This window comes from Leptonotus elevatus, chromosome 15 (assembly GCF_054856555.1).
Source record: "Leptonotus elevatus isolate MCC_2025b chromosome 15, RoL_Lele_1.0, whole genome shotgun sequence".
NCBI classification, from domain to species: Eukaryota; Metazoa; Chordata; class Actinopteri; order Syngnathiformes; family Syngnathidae; genus Leptonotus; species Leptonotus elevatus.
Window position 1 is genome coordinate 4125589 of NC_141253.1, and position 13278 is coordinate 4138866.

At 43.4% G+C, this 13278-nt stretch overlaps 1 protein-coding gene across 1 annotated transcript in view; it reads right to left on the reverse strand.

Moving 5' to 3' along the window:
• Positions 1-451: 451 nt before the first annotated feature.
• The window catches only part of sgsm1b (small G protein signaling modulator 1b), a 30609-nt gene continuing 17782 nt past the window's right edge, over positions 452-13278 (reverse strand). The window contains exons 9-31 of the mRNA XM_086095976.1: positions 13003-13078; positions 11783-11945; positions 11511-11663; positions 11361-11428; positions 10470-10612; positions 10276-10407; positions 10057-10181; positions 9906-9973; positions 9566-9729; positions 9360-9489; positions 8487-8613; positions 8356-8420; positions 8137-8282; positions 6878-7006; positions 6626-6796; positions 6456-6524; positions 5284-6387; positions 3902-4026; positions 3740-3822; positions 3528-3637; positions 2437-2533; positions 2187-2354; positions 452-1751 (exon numbers count right to left, since the gene is read on the reverse strand). Of these exons, the coding sequence (XP_085952102.1) occupies positions 1663-1751; positions 2187-2354; positions 2437-2533; positions 3528-3637; positions 3740-3822; positions 3902-4026; positions 5284-6387; positions 6456-6524; positions 6626-6796; positions 6878-7006; positions 8137-8282; positions 8356-8420; positions 8487-8613; positions 9360-9489; positions 9566-9729; positions 9906-9973; positions 10057-10181; positions 10276-10407; positions 10470-10612; positions 11361-11428; positions 11511-11663; positions 11783-11945; positions 13003-13078 (3705 nt within the window). The 3' untranslated portion in view covers positions 452-1662. The remainder of the gene's footprint in view (positions 1752-2186; positions 2355-2436; positions 2534-3527; positions 3638-3739; positions 3823-3901; positions 4027-5283; positions 6388-6455; positions 6525-6625; positions 6797-6877; positions 7007-8136; positions 8283-8355; positions 8421-8486; positions 8614-9359; positions 9490-9565; positions 9730-9905; positions 9974-10056; positions 10182-10275; positions 10408-10469; positions 10613-11360; positions 11429-11510; positions 11664-11782; positions 11946-13002; positions 13079-13278) is intronic.

Genomic DNA, 13278 nt, shown 5'->3' on the forward strand with positions numbered 1-13278 from the left:
GCGTAACTCCGTATAATACGACGACAGTGGTGTTGACATACTGGTACGCGTTTAAATTTATAATAAAAATGAGTGTAATGCTGGGTGGATGTGGTGTCTAAAGCTCGCTAGCAGCTCAAATGTTGGTGTGCGTTAACAGATGTTTCTCTTCTCAGAAAACTCAGAAAATTACTACAAACTTAATTTCAGGTTCCAAGATAAGCACTTTTTTTAAATTAATTTTTTTATTGATAAAGAACGGGAAAAATCATTTTGGTCAGAGTTGACATTTCATGTGACGTCACATGATTTGACTTTCGAAGCTAATATTTCCAGTCAGGTTGAATTTCAAACGCCACTGAATTAAACTTCAGTCAAATAGTCAAAGTACCCGAATAGAACATTAAATTGCCCTTTCAGTGAATGCCACAATTTCTTTCGGTTCAAGCGACAAAACCCAAGGCACGTGAAATGCAAAATAGAATATTTTAATTCACAATAAATAAATTCTAACAAGTTACATTTTCAAGACAGAAAAAAAATAATAAAATGTATCTCCAATGGAATATTTTTTTTCTGAGCTCTGTTCATAATTAGTTAAACTCCATGTATAGACATTGTATTGCATTTAATAAATGTGCTAGCTTTGTACAATGGGTCTCACATTGTATACAGCAAATTTGACAAAAAGAGCACAGCTATCCACAACACTGGTATGTTTCGGGGGGAACGCATGGTGACACGTAAGCAATGATAAACGTTTGTGATATCGAACAAGGCTTTGGAACTAATTGGCGGCCATTAAAAATGTTTTTTGGGAGAGCAACATTGATCGTTTAGGCTAAGCGGCAATATTTCTTGCACTGGCCCCAACATGAACACCCGAAACTCCATAATCACATTTTATCTGGATAAAAGCCTGACATTAGCACAGTCAAAACCTTCACATGTAACTGCATGGCCACAAACCACTGAGCATATACCACGCAAATGCAAGAAGTTGACTTTAAAAGCATGATTACGTCTCAAAGAAGCAGGTGAACACCAACATAGGAAAATGGCATAATATGTTACATGTACGAATTGGCTGTACGGGACAAAGCGAGCAGTGTTTAAAATGAGATGTCCAACGTTAACTGTAATTGAAAGTGAGCACCAAAATGACAATTGCGGAATGATGTTTTTGCAGTCAAGCAGTACCAGGACAGAAAACAAAACGCGGGTGGTTTTAATGAAAAAGCTTTTAAGAAAATTAAAAGCAAGGATATCTTACAAACTCAAGATGAATGCCAACGATGGTTATTGGACACACCCAGTACTCTCCCCATTTTATTTTTTATTGTATTTTTTTGAGGTATATGATTGAAATCTAACAAAGCGCCACAAGACATTACAAAGGTATGACTTAAAAAGAAACGTCGTATCCCTGAAAAATGGCAACATTTAAGGCAAAATTAACATCCTGAAGCCGTTTCAACAAGGGCACATTCACCAGGTGAACAATAACACTTAAAAATCAATGTACTGGCTTTTATCTGTCTCCCTCAGTAGAGATGGGAGCAACTGGAAGTCTTCAGCTGACAATCAAGTTTAACCACTAAAAAGACCCTTACTGCATTTAACACCATTATTTTTTATTTTTTTTGTATTGTGATAGTTAAATGAATGGCAAATGAACAGCAATTACTTGTTTTCTATGAGCGTCTGCACCTTGTGGACCAAGTCTCGAGCCATCGTCAGGACCCGCGGGATGTCGTGTCGCTCGGCCATTTCTGAGAAGACAAAAGCAAGGGTAATGCTAATTAACTCATTCACTGCCATTGACGGCTATAGACGTCAAAAATTCATTTGAACTATTTCTATTAGTTTAACATCCCCCCCCCCACTTTTTGTTAACAAGAGTATGAAAACCTAGAATTTTTTTATTGAACAGATGTAAAATTTGTGATTAATCGTGAGTTAACTCGTAAAGTCATGCGATTAATTACAATTACCTTTATTTTTTTAATCATCTTTTTTTTTTTTTTATGAATTTATGGCAATAAATTAGTTAATGAAAACCCCAACACTGGGCCCCGATGCATGTGGATGAACTGAAAATCCCTCCCTTGACCTTTGTCTGGATCCGGATCCAAACCTAGTTTGTGTCCCACCTACACACCCGACGTTAATTTGCTCAGAATTCACACAACCATGGTCTACTTTACCATTGAAAAACTTGATGATGTCAGTGAAGTCCATGTTGTTCTCCAGAATGATATCCCGGTACATTTCCACCAGCGCAAGTGCGATGAAAAGCACAAAATGCTCAGAGGTGGTGTACGCCGCTGCCCAGATGGTCTCCCACACAGAGAAAACGTCATCATACACCATTTCTGGATTGAAAGAAGAAAAAAAACCCGTCTGGTTAGCTCAAGAAGGATCCCGTGCAATGTTATTGTTACGTTGATGCGTCACCTCTTTTAAAGTCAAGAAGGAACCATCGATAACAGAAGTAGAAGTGGGTGTAGTCTCCATTCTGCTGCATCAACTCAAACAGCTCAGAGTCCAAGATCTAGAGTGTAAAAACAAATGAGCGCAAACACTGCATCTTCATAATTTGTGTTAATTTCGTTAACGAAAACTAAACAAAAATAATTTCGTCAACGCAGATTTTTTTTACCGGACTAAAACCCTCATTAATAACAAATAACTGGACTAATTCACTATGTGTTTTCATTGACAAAAATGTTCTTCACTTAATAAAAACTGGACTAAAATATATGGATATTTTAGTACATGCGCAAATGATATGATTGTCTGCAGCTAGCGAGCTGAAGGTGAATAAAAAAAAAAAAGAAGAAGTAAATTATAGTTGTAACATTATTCCAATAGCTATAACGTTCCAACAATAGTATTAATTTGACCGCTAACTAATGCTGGCTAATTTCCTAACTTCATTGCATAGAGCCATAAATTTTAGGATGACCATATTCCCATTTACAAAAAAAAAAGAAGACACTTGCCCCGACCTTGAAATTGTGGTACCAGTCGTAGTTACAGTGTACTTCACATGCTATTATTATCATTATACACAATGCCAACCGGACAATTTCATTAATTTATAAAAACCCCGGATGCCCTAACAGGACGTAGGAAAATGGTCTGTCCTACCAAAAGAGGACATATGTTGGTCACCCTACCATAGTAGCCACTTGTTGATATATTGTAATTGTGTGTGATGTTGTTTTTCGTCAAAAATGATGAGAGAAAAATTTGATGTGAAAGAATTGTTCAACATTATCTGCTGACTTAAAAATACAGGGGTAAAATGATTGTCCTGACTAAAACTCGACTAATTCGTTGACAGTTTTTGTTGACTAAAACTAGACGATTAAAATGATGTTTTCTTGGACTAAAATGCTAGATTTATAAACCGACTAAAAATGGACTAAATAAAATTGGAATGCGTTTGACTAACTATGATAAAAACTAGCAAGCGTGATTGAAACTGGACTAAAAACTGAAACAAAATTTTAAAATGAACACTACTCACAATGTGTGCATACCTGAATGAGCGAGCGCATGTTGGCAAAGTGAGAATCCATGGCGCCCCCGTGAGGAAAGTTCTGGTTCATCCTTTTCATCAGTTCCGTGAAGCAGCTGAACGCCATCACCTCTAGTTCGACCAAAATGAACAGTTGTTCAAAGAATGTAACCGTAAACACTTGCATGCCTTTCAACTTTCAAATTCTCACGGCTCAACGACGAAAACACTGACCATCGTCCAGAATAACCAGCAGGGGGGCCAGTAAGTCGCACATGCCCTGGACGTAACCCGTGTCCAGGTGCTGCCACACGTAGCTACGAAACGCAGCACAACAGCCCAAACGAATGAAGACAAGTACGTCCCCATTGCGAGGGTACGGTTCGTCTTGGTTACCTGCACATGATGTTCCTCAGCTTGTTCAGGTTTTCGGGCGTGAAGTAGCAGTAAGTACGATCACATCGTCTGACGTCCTTGTCAATGCGATGCAAGTTGATCAGATACATGTCCATGGTTTCTTGCTGCCAACGGGATAAAAAAAAAAGGTCAGCGGGTTTCGTTTAATAGTTCAAATACGCAAGGAATTCCACGTCAGGTATTTTCATGCCGATATTTCTCTTCGGAGCGAGCACCCTCGCCGCCATGCAATTTTGCCCCAAAAACAAAAGGAAATACACATCGCGGTCTGCTACGACATGAGTCAGAAACAGCCTCACGTCTTCACTCACTTCGACTGATTTGTCAGCAAAACCGACGTTTTTGGACGTTGTTCCTGTCAAGCAGGGTAAGAATGAATTTATACTACCTCATAGTTTCAATGTTTTGTTGGCATTAATAGTAAATAGTCAACAAACGCGTGGACGGTTAGCGACCCGGCGCTATCGTTAGCCTTTGGCTACAAAACAACAATGGAGAACATTACCTTAGTGCAGACACTTTTTTGGGGGGTCATTTTGGAGGGATTTAACTGGTCTTCCACAAAGTTTGATACAGCGCAGACATTCTTCGTAGTTGTTTGAGGGTAGGGAAGGGAATAAACCGTCCATCCATCCATCCATCCATTTTCTGTACCGCTTGTCCTCACAAGGGTCACGGGGTTGCTGGAGCCTATCCCAGCTGGCTTCGGGCAGTAGGCGGGGTACACCCTGTACTGGTTGCCAGCCAATCGCAGGGCACACAGAGACGAACAACCATACTCACAATCACACCTATGGACAATTTGGAGTGTCCAATTCACCTGCCATGCATGTTTTTGGAAAGTGGGAGGAAACCGGAGTACCCGGAGAAAACCCACGCTAGCACGGGGAGAACATGCAAACTCCACCCAGGAAGGCCGAAGCCCGGACTTGATCTCACAACCTTTGCACTGGGAGGCGGACGTGCTAACCAGTCAGCCACCGTGCCGCCCCGGGGATCATTTTGGAGGGATTTAACTGGTCTTCCACAAAGTTTGATACAGCGCAGACATTCTTCGTAGTTGTTTGAGGGAATAAACCGGACACGGTTATCTCTTTTACACAAGCCGTGACGACAGCAGGACGCCGGTTACTCGATCGGGATAACGGTTGTCACTCTTGCACAAGCCGCGACTATAGCGTTTAACCATTTTATTGATTTTTCCTTGCTTTTGGATAACCAAGCAATGCAATGCACCACCGGGAGCTCGATTTGTCCACAGCAAAAAACTCACGAGCCGACGCTGACATGACGTCTTGCGTGGTGATTGGTTTACTAGGTTATGCGGGCGTGGTTTACGGTAAGGTCAATAGCTGACTTACGGAGTACATTTGTTGAGCTGAGGATTCTTTTTGTTTGGACTCCGCTACCGCCTCAGCAGACTCGTTTCCCACATCAGGCTCGTCTTCAGACAGCCCCAGGTCGGTGTCCTCGGGACTGGTGTTGCAACCAGTGTCCGGAGTTGGACCCATGACGAGGTCCTCACGCTCCAGCTTGGCTCTAAGAGCCGGGCGCGCGGGCGGGGCCGCGAGGACCGTCAAGGGCCTGGTGTTCAGTTCCTCGAAGTTCAGGCAGGCCACCCCGGCAGGAATGTCCTCCATCTCCAGGGCGGAGTGAGAGTCATCAGAGTCCGGGGAGTGCCGGGTATGGGACGAGAGAGAGAGGCTCCCGCGGGATGCCGACTGGAGAGCGTCAAGTACTTGTCTGACTGGTGAGTTTGACATGCCGGACACATTTCTGGCTTCAGGCGGGCCCGGATCTGCCGACTCTGCATTGTGGACTTCCAAGAGACAGGCAGCCAACAATTGCGAGCGCAGGTTGTCAAATGTTTCTGCTTTTTCAGAACTTTCTGGATCGCTGCCGGTTGTTGCGTCATCGTTTCTTTCTGACGAATCCTTTCCTTGATCTTCTCTATTTTGTGCTTGAAGAGTTTGACCGAGTGGTGGCGCTTGGAAATACTCATTCTGAATCTCTGTTTCCAGCCTAATTACATTCGTATTGTCCAGTGGAGCTCTTAGGTCAATGATTGCATTTACAATATTTGTGTTTTCCGGTTTCTCCTCAGCTTCTGAGGGCTCAATAATCTCAGCGGCTTCATTTCCCTCCACCTTTCCACCGCCCAAGAGGCTGCCCTTTGGTCCCGACTCAAGTACCTCGACCGTGTCCGGCAGAGATTCAGCTGTCGATTCCTCACTCGAGATGTCCGAAGCCTTTACCAACTGCTGAGAGGATGCAGGTGGAATATCAGGCTCCGTCAAAAGAAGGTAGCTGTCGCAAGATGCCGGCGCTTCCGACATATCCGTACAAGAGAGGTTGCTGGACCCAGAGGGACCATCTGAGGTGTCCTTGACTGGACTATTGTGCTTTATTTGATCTCCTTCAGGTCTCGCCTCCGTGGGATCTACGGTATCAACTGATGCAAACACCTATGAACGCAAGAAAGGTAAGTGATGAAAGAAAAACTGGTATAAAGATGCCGCATTTGAATCTTTACCGGCGCACTACTGCTGGAGTCGCTCTGTGACTGCGTGTTCTGCGGATCAGAGCTGCTGCTGAGCGATGACTGGAGCGTCACGACAACAAAAAAAAGCAGAACCGTGCGTCAGGAAAAGTAAGGCCACTGTAGTGCCTCTTTGCCACACGCACGCTACCAAGTCAACTCACATCTGCGCTCGAGTCCTGCTCCGCCACCGGCCCTCGCTCAACACTGGTGCCGGACAAACACCTGGCGAGGGCTTCCGCGTGTTTCTCCTGCTCCCTTTGTTGCACGATGGCCTCACAGCCTCGCCACTCCTTCACGGTCTGCTCGTACATGAGGCGCATCTGCTCGTCAATCTGAAGCACAGACAAAGCAATGTTTTGAAGTCATCGGTGTCCACAACATTTTGAAAGCCCCCAAAAAAAATGTACAAATACCTCCAGCCTGCACTTTTCAGTCATGGTGAACCGGTAGTGTCCCAACAGGAAGGGCCAGACCTCCTTGCGCAGTGAAGGTGTCACGCCTCCAAAATAGACCAGCCTGTGTATCTCAAGCTCCTCATAGGCCTGAAAATGAGTTCAATTGATTCAAACTGGAAGGCGTGACTACTGAAAATTGGGTGCAGTTACTGAAGCGGGGTCACATTCCAGCATAGCCAATCAGGCAGTTGAAGCTGTGTAGCGTTTGTTTAACACATGCAGTCGTTCACCATACTCATGACAAGGAGAGTTTGCAACCATGTTGAAGTAACCTGGCAAGCTAACAGTTAGCCTAGCTTCGATTACTTCTTAGTATTTTCTGGCAGTCTGGTGCCGAATGACACCATGTTGCCCATCTAAGTGAGTTTTGATACAGCAAACATCTGGTTAGGGCAGGTGTCAGGAACCTTTTTTTTTTTTTTCAAAAGAGCCATTTTAGGCCAAATAAATAACCAAAAATTTGTCTGGAGCCGCAAAACATTTGAATATTGATGACGGAAACACTTTTTGAAAAATTTCTTTCCTGCCTTTTCTTAAATCAATTTTGTCACTGTTTTGTGACTTGCGGACATTTGATGATAATTTTAAGGAAATCTTATTTTTTATACAAGTTTTATAGCTATTTTTGAAATGTTTTCTTTTCTGCATTTTTAAAATTAATATTTCAGATTTTTGACATTTCCACATTTTATAGTAATTTGGGGGATTTCTTCTTTTGTTTTGGGATATGGTTATGGTTACTTTTTGAACATTTTCTTTTCTGAATTTTTGAAAATACAATTCTCTGACATTTTTGGCAATTTCGTGGACCTTTTATTTAAATTTTCTGCTTTTCCTTTTCGGACAATTTATGGTCACTTTTTTGACATTTAGGTAATTTAAAAAACTTTTTCATCTACCTTTCATCAGTTTTTTCTGACAAAAAATTTGGTCTGACATTTGTTTGGGGAATATTTAATTATTAATTTTTAATTTAAAGAATGAATCAATTAAAGAATATATAATCTGCCAAAAAAATACTAATTTCTATATATATTTTTTTAAAGACCTCCACAGGGAGCCACAGAACAGGCACTAAAGAGCCACATGTGGCTCCAGGGTCACAGGTTGCAGGCCCCTGTTATGTATACAGTTATGCTGTTGATCATCTTGAGTACACAAACACGCAGATTTCTCCACATTCTCCTCACTTTAGCCTTTTTTTGTGTAACTCTTACAGAGCTGTCCTGGAGCAACTTGGTCCAGACGTCGGCAGAGAGACCCCCCTGGGCATCCGAGGGCACATCAGGAAAGACTATAGTGGTGTTGACCAGAGCAGAGAGGTGGGTGCGAACTGTGGACAGGTGACGGCAGTACGCCAGCCCTGGATTGGAGAGGAAAAACTTGTAAGACAACTGTTGTAGTCAATGAAAGATTAGAGTGGAATTTGCACCCACATCCGTAGAATGCCCGGGAGATGATCTGGTACTTCATGGTGTCACAGAGGAGCTTCAGAGGAGCCCTGGTGAAGTAGATTTCAAGAGATGCGCAACAAGATCTTTATGTGGTTAAAAGGCACTGGTCGTACCTTTCTTGACTGCAGCCGCTTGGCAGAGAGCTATCAGATGATCCAGTCTGCGAGCAGGAAGAGCCAGAGGACTTCCTGGGTGTCGGTTGCCACATGTTTATTCCCTGGTCCATCAGCTCTAAAGGCACTGCACAAAACGAGAGAGCCCCCCCACCCCCCAAACCATCATTTCCAGAGTAGACATATTTCTAACAAAAGATACAAACTCAAGTGGCTCGTAATTTAGCGTCCACCAGTCTGTTCGATGTTTCCCTCCTCCAACACACCGATTCAAATGATCAGCTCATCAGCAAACTCTGAAGAAGCCTGATAAATCTTGGTCATTTGAATCATCTTATTCTTTTTAACTCATTTGCTCCCAAAAACGCATAAATACGTTCTATTTTAAATATTACCAGTGTCCCAAAGACATATTTATACGTTTATGTTTTTTTTTTTTTGCTAGAACATACAGAAGGCTTTGATGCAGCCTCTGAACTGAAGAGAACGGATGAAGCAATGGTAGTTATTACAAAAACGGCCAACAGGTGGCAGCAAGTATCAGAAATCAACCTGGTCCATGTTGCAACAAGCAGTTTTCCCCACAGTAATGATGAAACTTAGCTACATTCTAATGCTAATTGCAAAACGGAAACAGATAGAAATATACTTTTTTTTTCCTGATGAAAGAAGAGACTCTAATCTTTCTTTTGGTAGGTTCCATGTTTTTATTGCAAATAGAACACAATATTTTGTGGGCCTTGCAAAATCCAGTAAAACAGCCAGGAGTGAAGGGAGTTGCTTCAGTGAAAATGGCTGGGAGTGAACGAGTTAAAGGTCCCGTAACAAGTCGGGGACAACCACTGCACCATGTGATTGAGTCTGAACACTTACTGAACTCCATTTGATTGCCAGGAAAGAGGATCCGAAACACGTAATCTGTTGCCTCATCGTCCTCTTTATCAGACACGGAGTCGCATGAGCTATGCGGGCTTCTCCGGCGCAATTTGGGGAAAACCTTTCCCTGTGATTGAAAACAAAACATGAAATCCATGCCAACGCCATTACATAACCTCCAAGGCGCAGTCACTAATTCGGACCTTTCCTCTCTGATTCCAAAGCGGTGGCTCCAGCTGGCCGTGAGGAAGAAGGCCCGTCTCCAGGCAGGTGAGAAACTGGAGCAGGTGGCCCCCTTTGGGGAAGTGCAAAGGGGGCCTTTGAATGCCGTCCTGGCTCACCAACACCAGGGTTCCACCGCTGTTCACTGGGAAGAAAGGTTTCAAAGTGTTAGGGGCAATTGAGACTACAATGTCAGAAATAAATTACCTTATTTAAAAAAAAAAAAAAAAGAGAGCAATGATGATGACATGTCAAATCGGTAAAATTACCAAATGAACAATACTGAGCTCTCAAGAAAAAATAAATAAATAAATAAATTACCTTGCTGGTGACAGTGGAGATATACTATCTCCTCCAAGCGAATTGTCATGGCGTAATCCCAGTAGACACTGTAGGGGAAGGGGGGGGGGGGGGGGGTCACAATATTGTTAACAGGTTTGTCCTTATGAGACCAACTCACTGTTCGGCCTACCTCTTCTCAGAATCCAGTTCCCCCACGTTGCCATTCATCAGCTGATTGGGCGTCCATTTGAGTGTCATCAACTCTCCCGATTGATGCAGCGAGAGGTAGCCCAGGATGGCCTCCATGTCGTCCCTCTGAAGACACACGGTAGCAATGTGCTAACTGCTAACTAAAACGTAACGTAGCATTCAAACAACCATGACGCTTGGACACTCGGACCCGACATACTGGCTGCACCAGGACATTGTTCTTGCCAAACAGCAGCGTGGCTCTGGAGTTTTGGTGCAGCGATTCCACATACTCCCTCGCCCACACCAGAGGACGATCGTCCATGCTGCTACTGGACTGCCTCTTTTGAATCTATGATGACAAAAGGAGGATTTACACACTTCAAATCGGCACTCGCTCAAGGACTAACTAACCAGGGCGGGCCTCCTGGAGGGGGAGTCCTGTCGACAGCGGCCACTGTGGATGCGGTGCCTCTGTACGAGCTCGTCAGCTGACGGGTCTGTCCAGAAATGGTCGGCCGTCTTGACTTGGGTGTACTCCAAAGCGCAGGGGCCGACTGGAAGGCAAGGTCAAAGAACATGTTATGGAAAATGTCTGTTGTCACCTACAAATGAAAGTCAAGGCTACACATGAGATATGTTATGCAAAGAATACTTTTCTAAATCCGAACATTGTGAACATGCTAATGCCTAGAGCTGTCAAAATTAATCGAGTAATCGATTTATCAAATTAATCGACAACTATTTTAATAATCGAGTAATCGTTTGAAATTGTCCAAATCCTCTGATTTCAGCACAGAAACAGTAATTCTGTAGTCCCATGAAGGAAGACTGATTATCTTCTGTGTTTAATCAAAATAAGACATTTGCAAACATCTGTTTTTACTTTGGAAAACAATGACCAGAGGTGGCAAATCCAGGTCCAGAAAGAAAAAACCCTGCCAGAGTTTGGCTTTAGCCCCAGGTGCTAGCTAGCTAGCTCCCTAGCAGGTAAACGAGCACCACGGGAGCTAGCTAGCTAGCACCTGGGGGCTAAAGCCAAACTGTGGTAGCAGGTGTGTATCAGGTAAACGAGCACCATGGGAGCTAGCTAGAGAGCTAGCTAGCGCCTGGGGCGAAAGCCAAACTGTGGGATGCTAGCTCACTAGCTAGCTCCCTTTGGTGCTCGTTTACCTGCTAAGGAGCTAGCTAGCATCAATAGTTAAAGCCAAACTGTGGCAGGGTTTTTAGTTTATTTCTGGACAATTCTAAAAAAAAAAATTGATAGTGACAGCACTACTATACAGTAACGCTAACTCCAACTACCCAACAGCGATGCAAGAATTTGTCCATCCACAGGATCCATCAGCATGGCTTCTTTCTCATAAAAAGTACTATAGGAAGAAATAAACGGATGGATCATTTATATGCGTTAGGCCTGACCAATATATACAGAAATGAAGCATATAGACAAACCTGGAGTTCTCCACTAAATACAGGATGATCTTATCCAGGAGCTTCTCCAGCAGAGCCGTTCGGATCCATAAATGTTTGAGGGCCTGAGGCGGAAGGTTGTTCAACTTGGATTGCCGACTGCGCTGGCTGCCCTGCGAGGAATTGTTCTGTTTGCTGGAAGGACATGTTAAGATACCAGATCCGATTCAAAGCATAAAAAAGGTCAAGGCGTGTCACGACGGCGCAACATTTTCCAGTAAATTGAAAAGCCAAACAAGCGCGTCCCACAGCACCTGTTTTCTATAAGTTGCTCCATCTCTTGGACCTTGTGGCACAGTTGCTCTGCGGGCGTGAAGCTTTTGGCTACTTTCATGAAGAGCGCTGCCACCTTGTTGCTGCACAGCAGTCCCGCGATACGTCTCTTTAGCCCATGCAGCACACAGGCCTCCACGACAGCTACGCGCGCACACACACACACACACGTTCAAGCACGAGTTCATCATCAATACAGTGGGTGTATAAAAGTAAATTGAAGTTACAAGCTCGGCCATGGAACAAACAAGGTACGTCAAAAACGACGAACCAGGTGGAAGGAAAGCGCAGGTGGCACAATGGACCAAAAACACTGTTGCTAGGATATGAGGGATGTGAATCCCACACCTCACTCCTGGTTAGCATCAACACCTCTGAGGGGTGTTATCTGACTATTACGCAAAATTCTTATCTGGCCACCTTTGGCAAACACACCGTGCATGTAAAAGTGCTTGAAAGCCATTTAAGTCATATGTAGTTAAACAAGCAGAGCTATTTTAATTCATTGCAATTACACATTCAACCTAATAGAATATATCCTGAGGGGGTAAGAGCTTGTCGAGTGTGCGTATTTTGTAATAGTACCCGGATATTATCATGAGTTTTTTTTTTCCATAGCCAATCCTGTGACGACAACATTTTATGCTGCCTTTATTAAATGGCACAAATCTTGGCAATTAAAGGCCGTATGTTGATTTCGTTGCATTCGAAAAGACGTTATATGCCAACAGAGATCACAAACGGTCATTTTGAATAGGGATGCCCGATAATATCGGTGGCCGATAATTATCGGCAATTATCGACCAATTTAACATCGTACAGATAATAAAGAAATCCGCCGATAACTATAGACATGCCATGTTGGTCCATCTGTTGCGGTTGTGGCTCAATTTATGGCCAACCCCTCAACCCCTCCCCTCTCCAATGGTCGTGTCTTCATATTTGTGACGCAATTATGCATATTATAGTAGGACCCGAAAGTATATTTGCATTAAAGTTAATTTTGCAAACATTTATCGGCTTATCAACATCTGCATTTTCTAAATGATTGGTTTATCGTTATCGGTTGAAAATAGCATTATCGTGCATCCCTAATTTTGAACATGTTAATTTTGGAGTTTTCAGCCCCCGACAAAAAAAGGAAATTCATTCGTCAGAGCAACACCAAAGAAATTCCAAGAAAATATGCAAATGTTCCTACCACAGAATGAAACGATGTGGCTGCTGTCTGCGTGCACAAATTTCCTCGTCACCGCCTCCTCCATGATCTGCTTCACCTGTGGGACACAAGCATCCGTGTTCCTTCATGGCCTATAGAATATGCCGCCGCTGCTCCATCAAAAAAAGCGCTTACGACTTCCGTTACACAGTGGGAACATCGTCTTCAAAGTGGAGCGGAGAAGTGACATTTATTCTGACCTTGACAAGCCCCTCGGGTTATAAACGCAGCGTTTTCATTCAACAAGTTGGATGATTC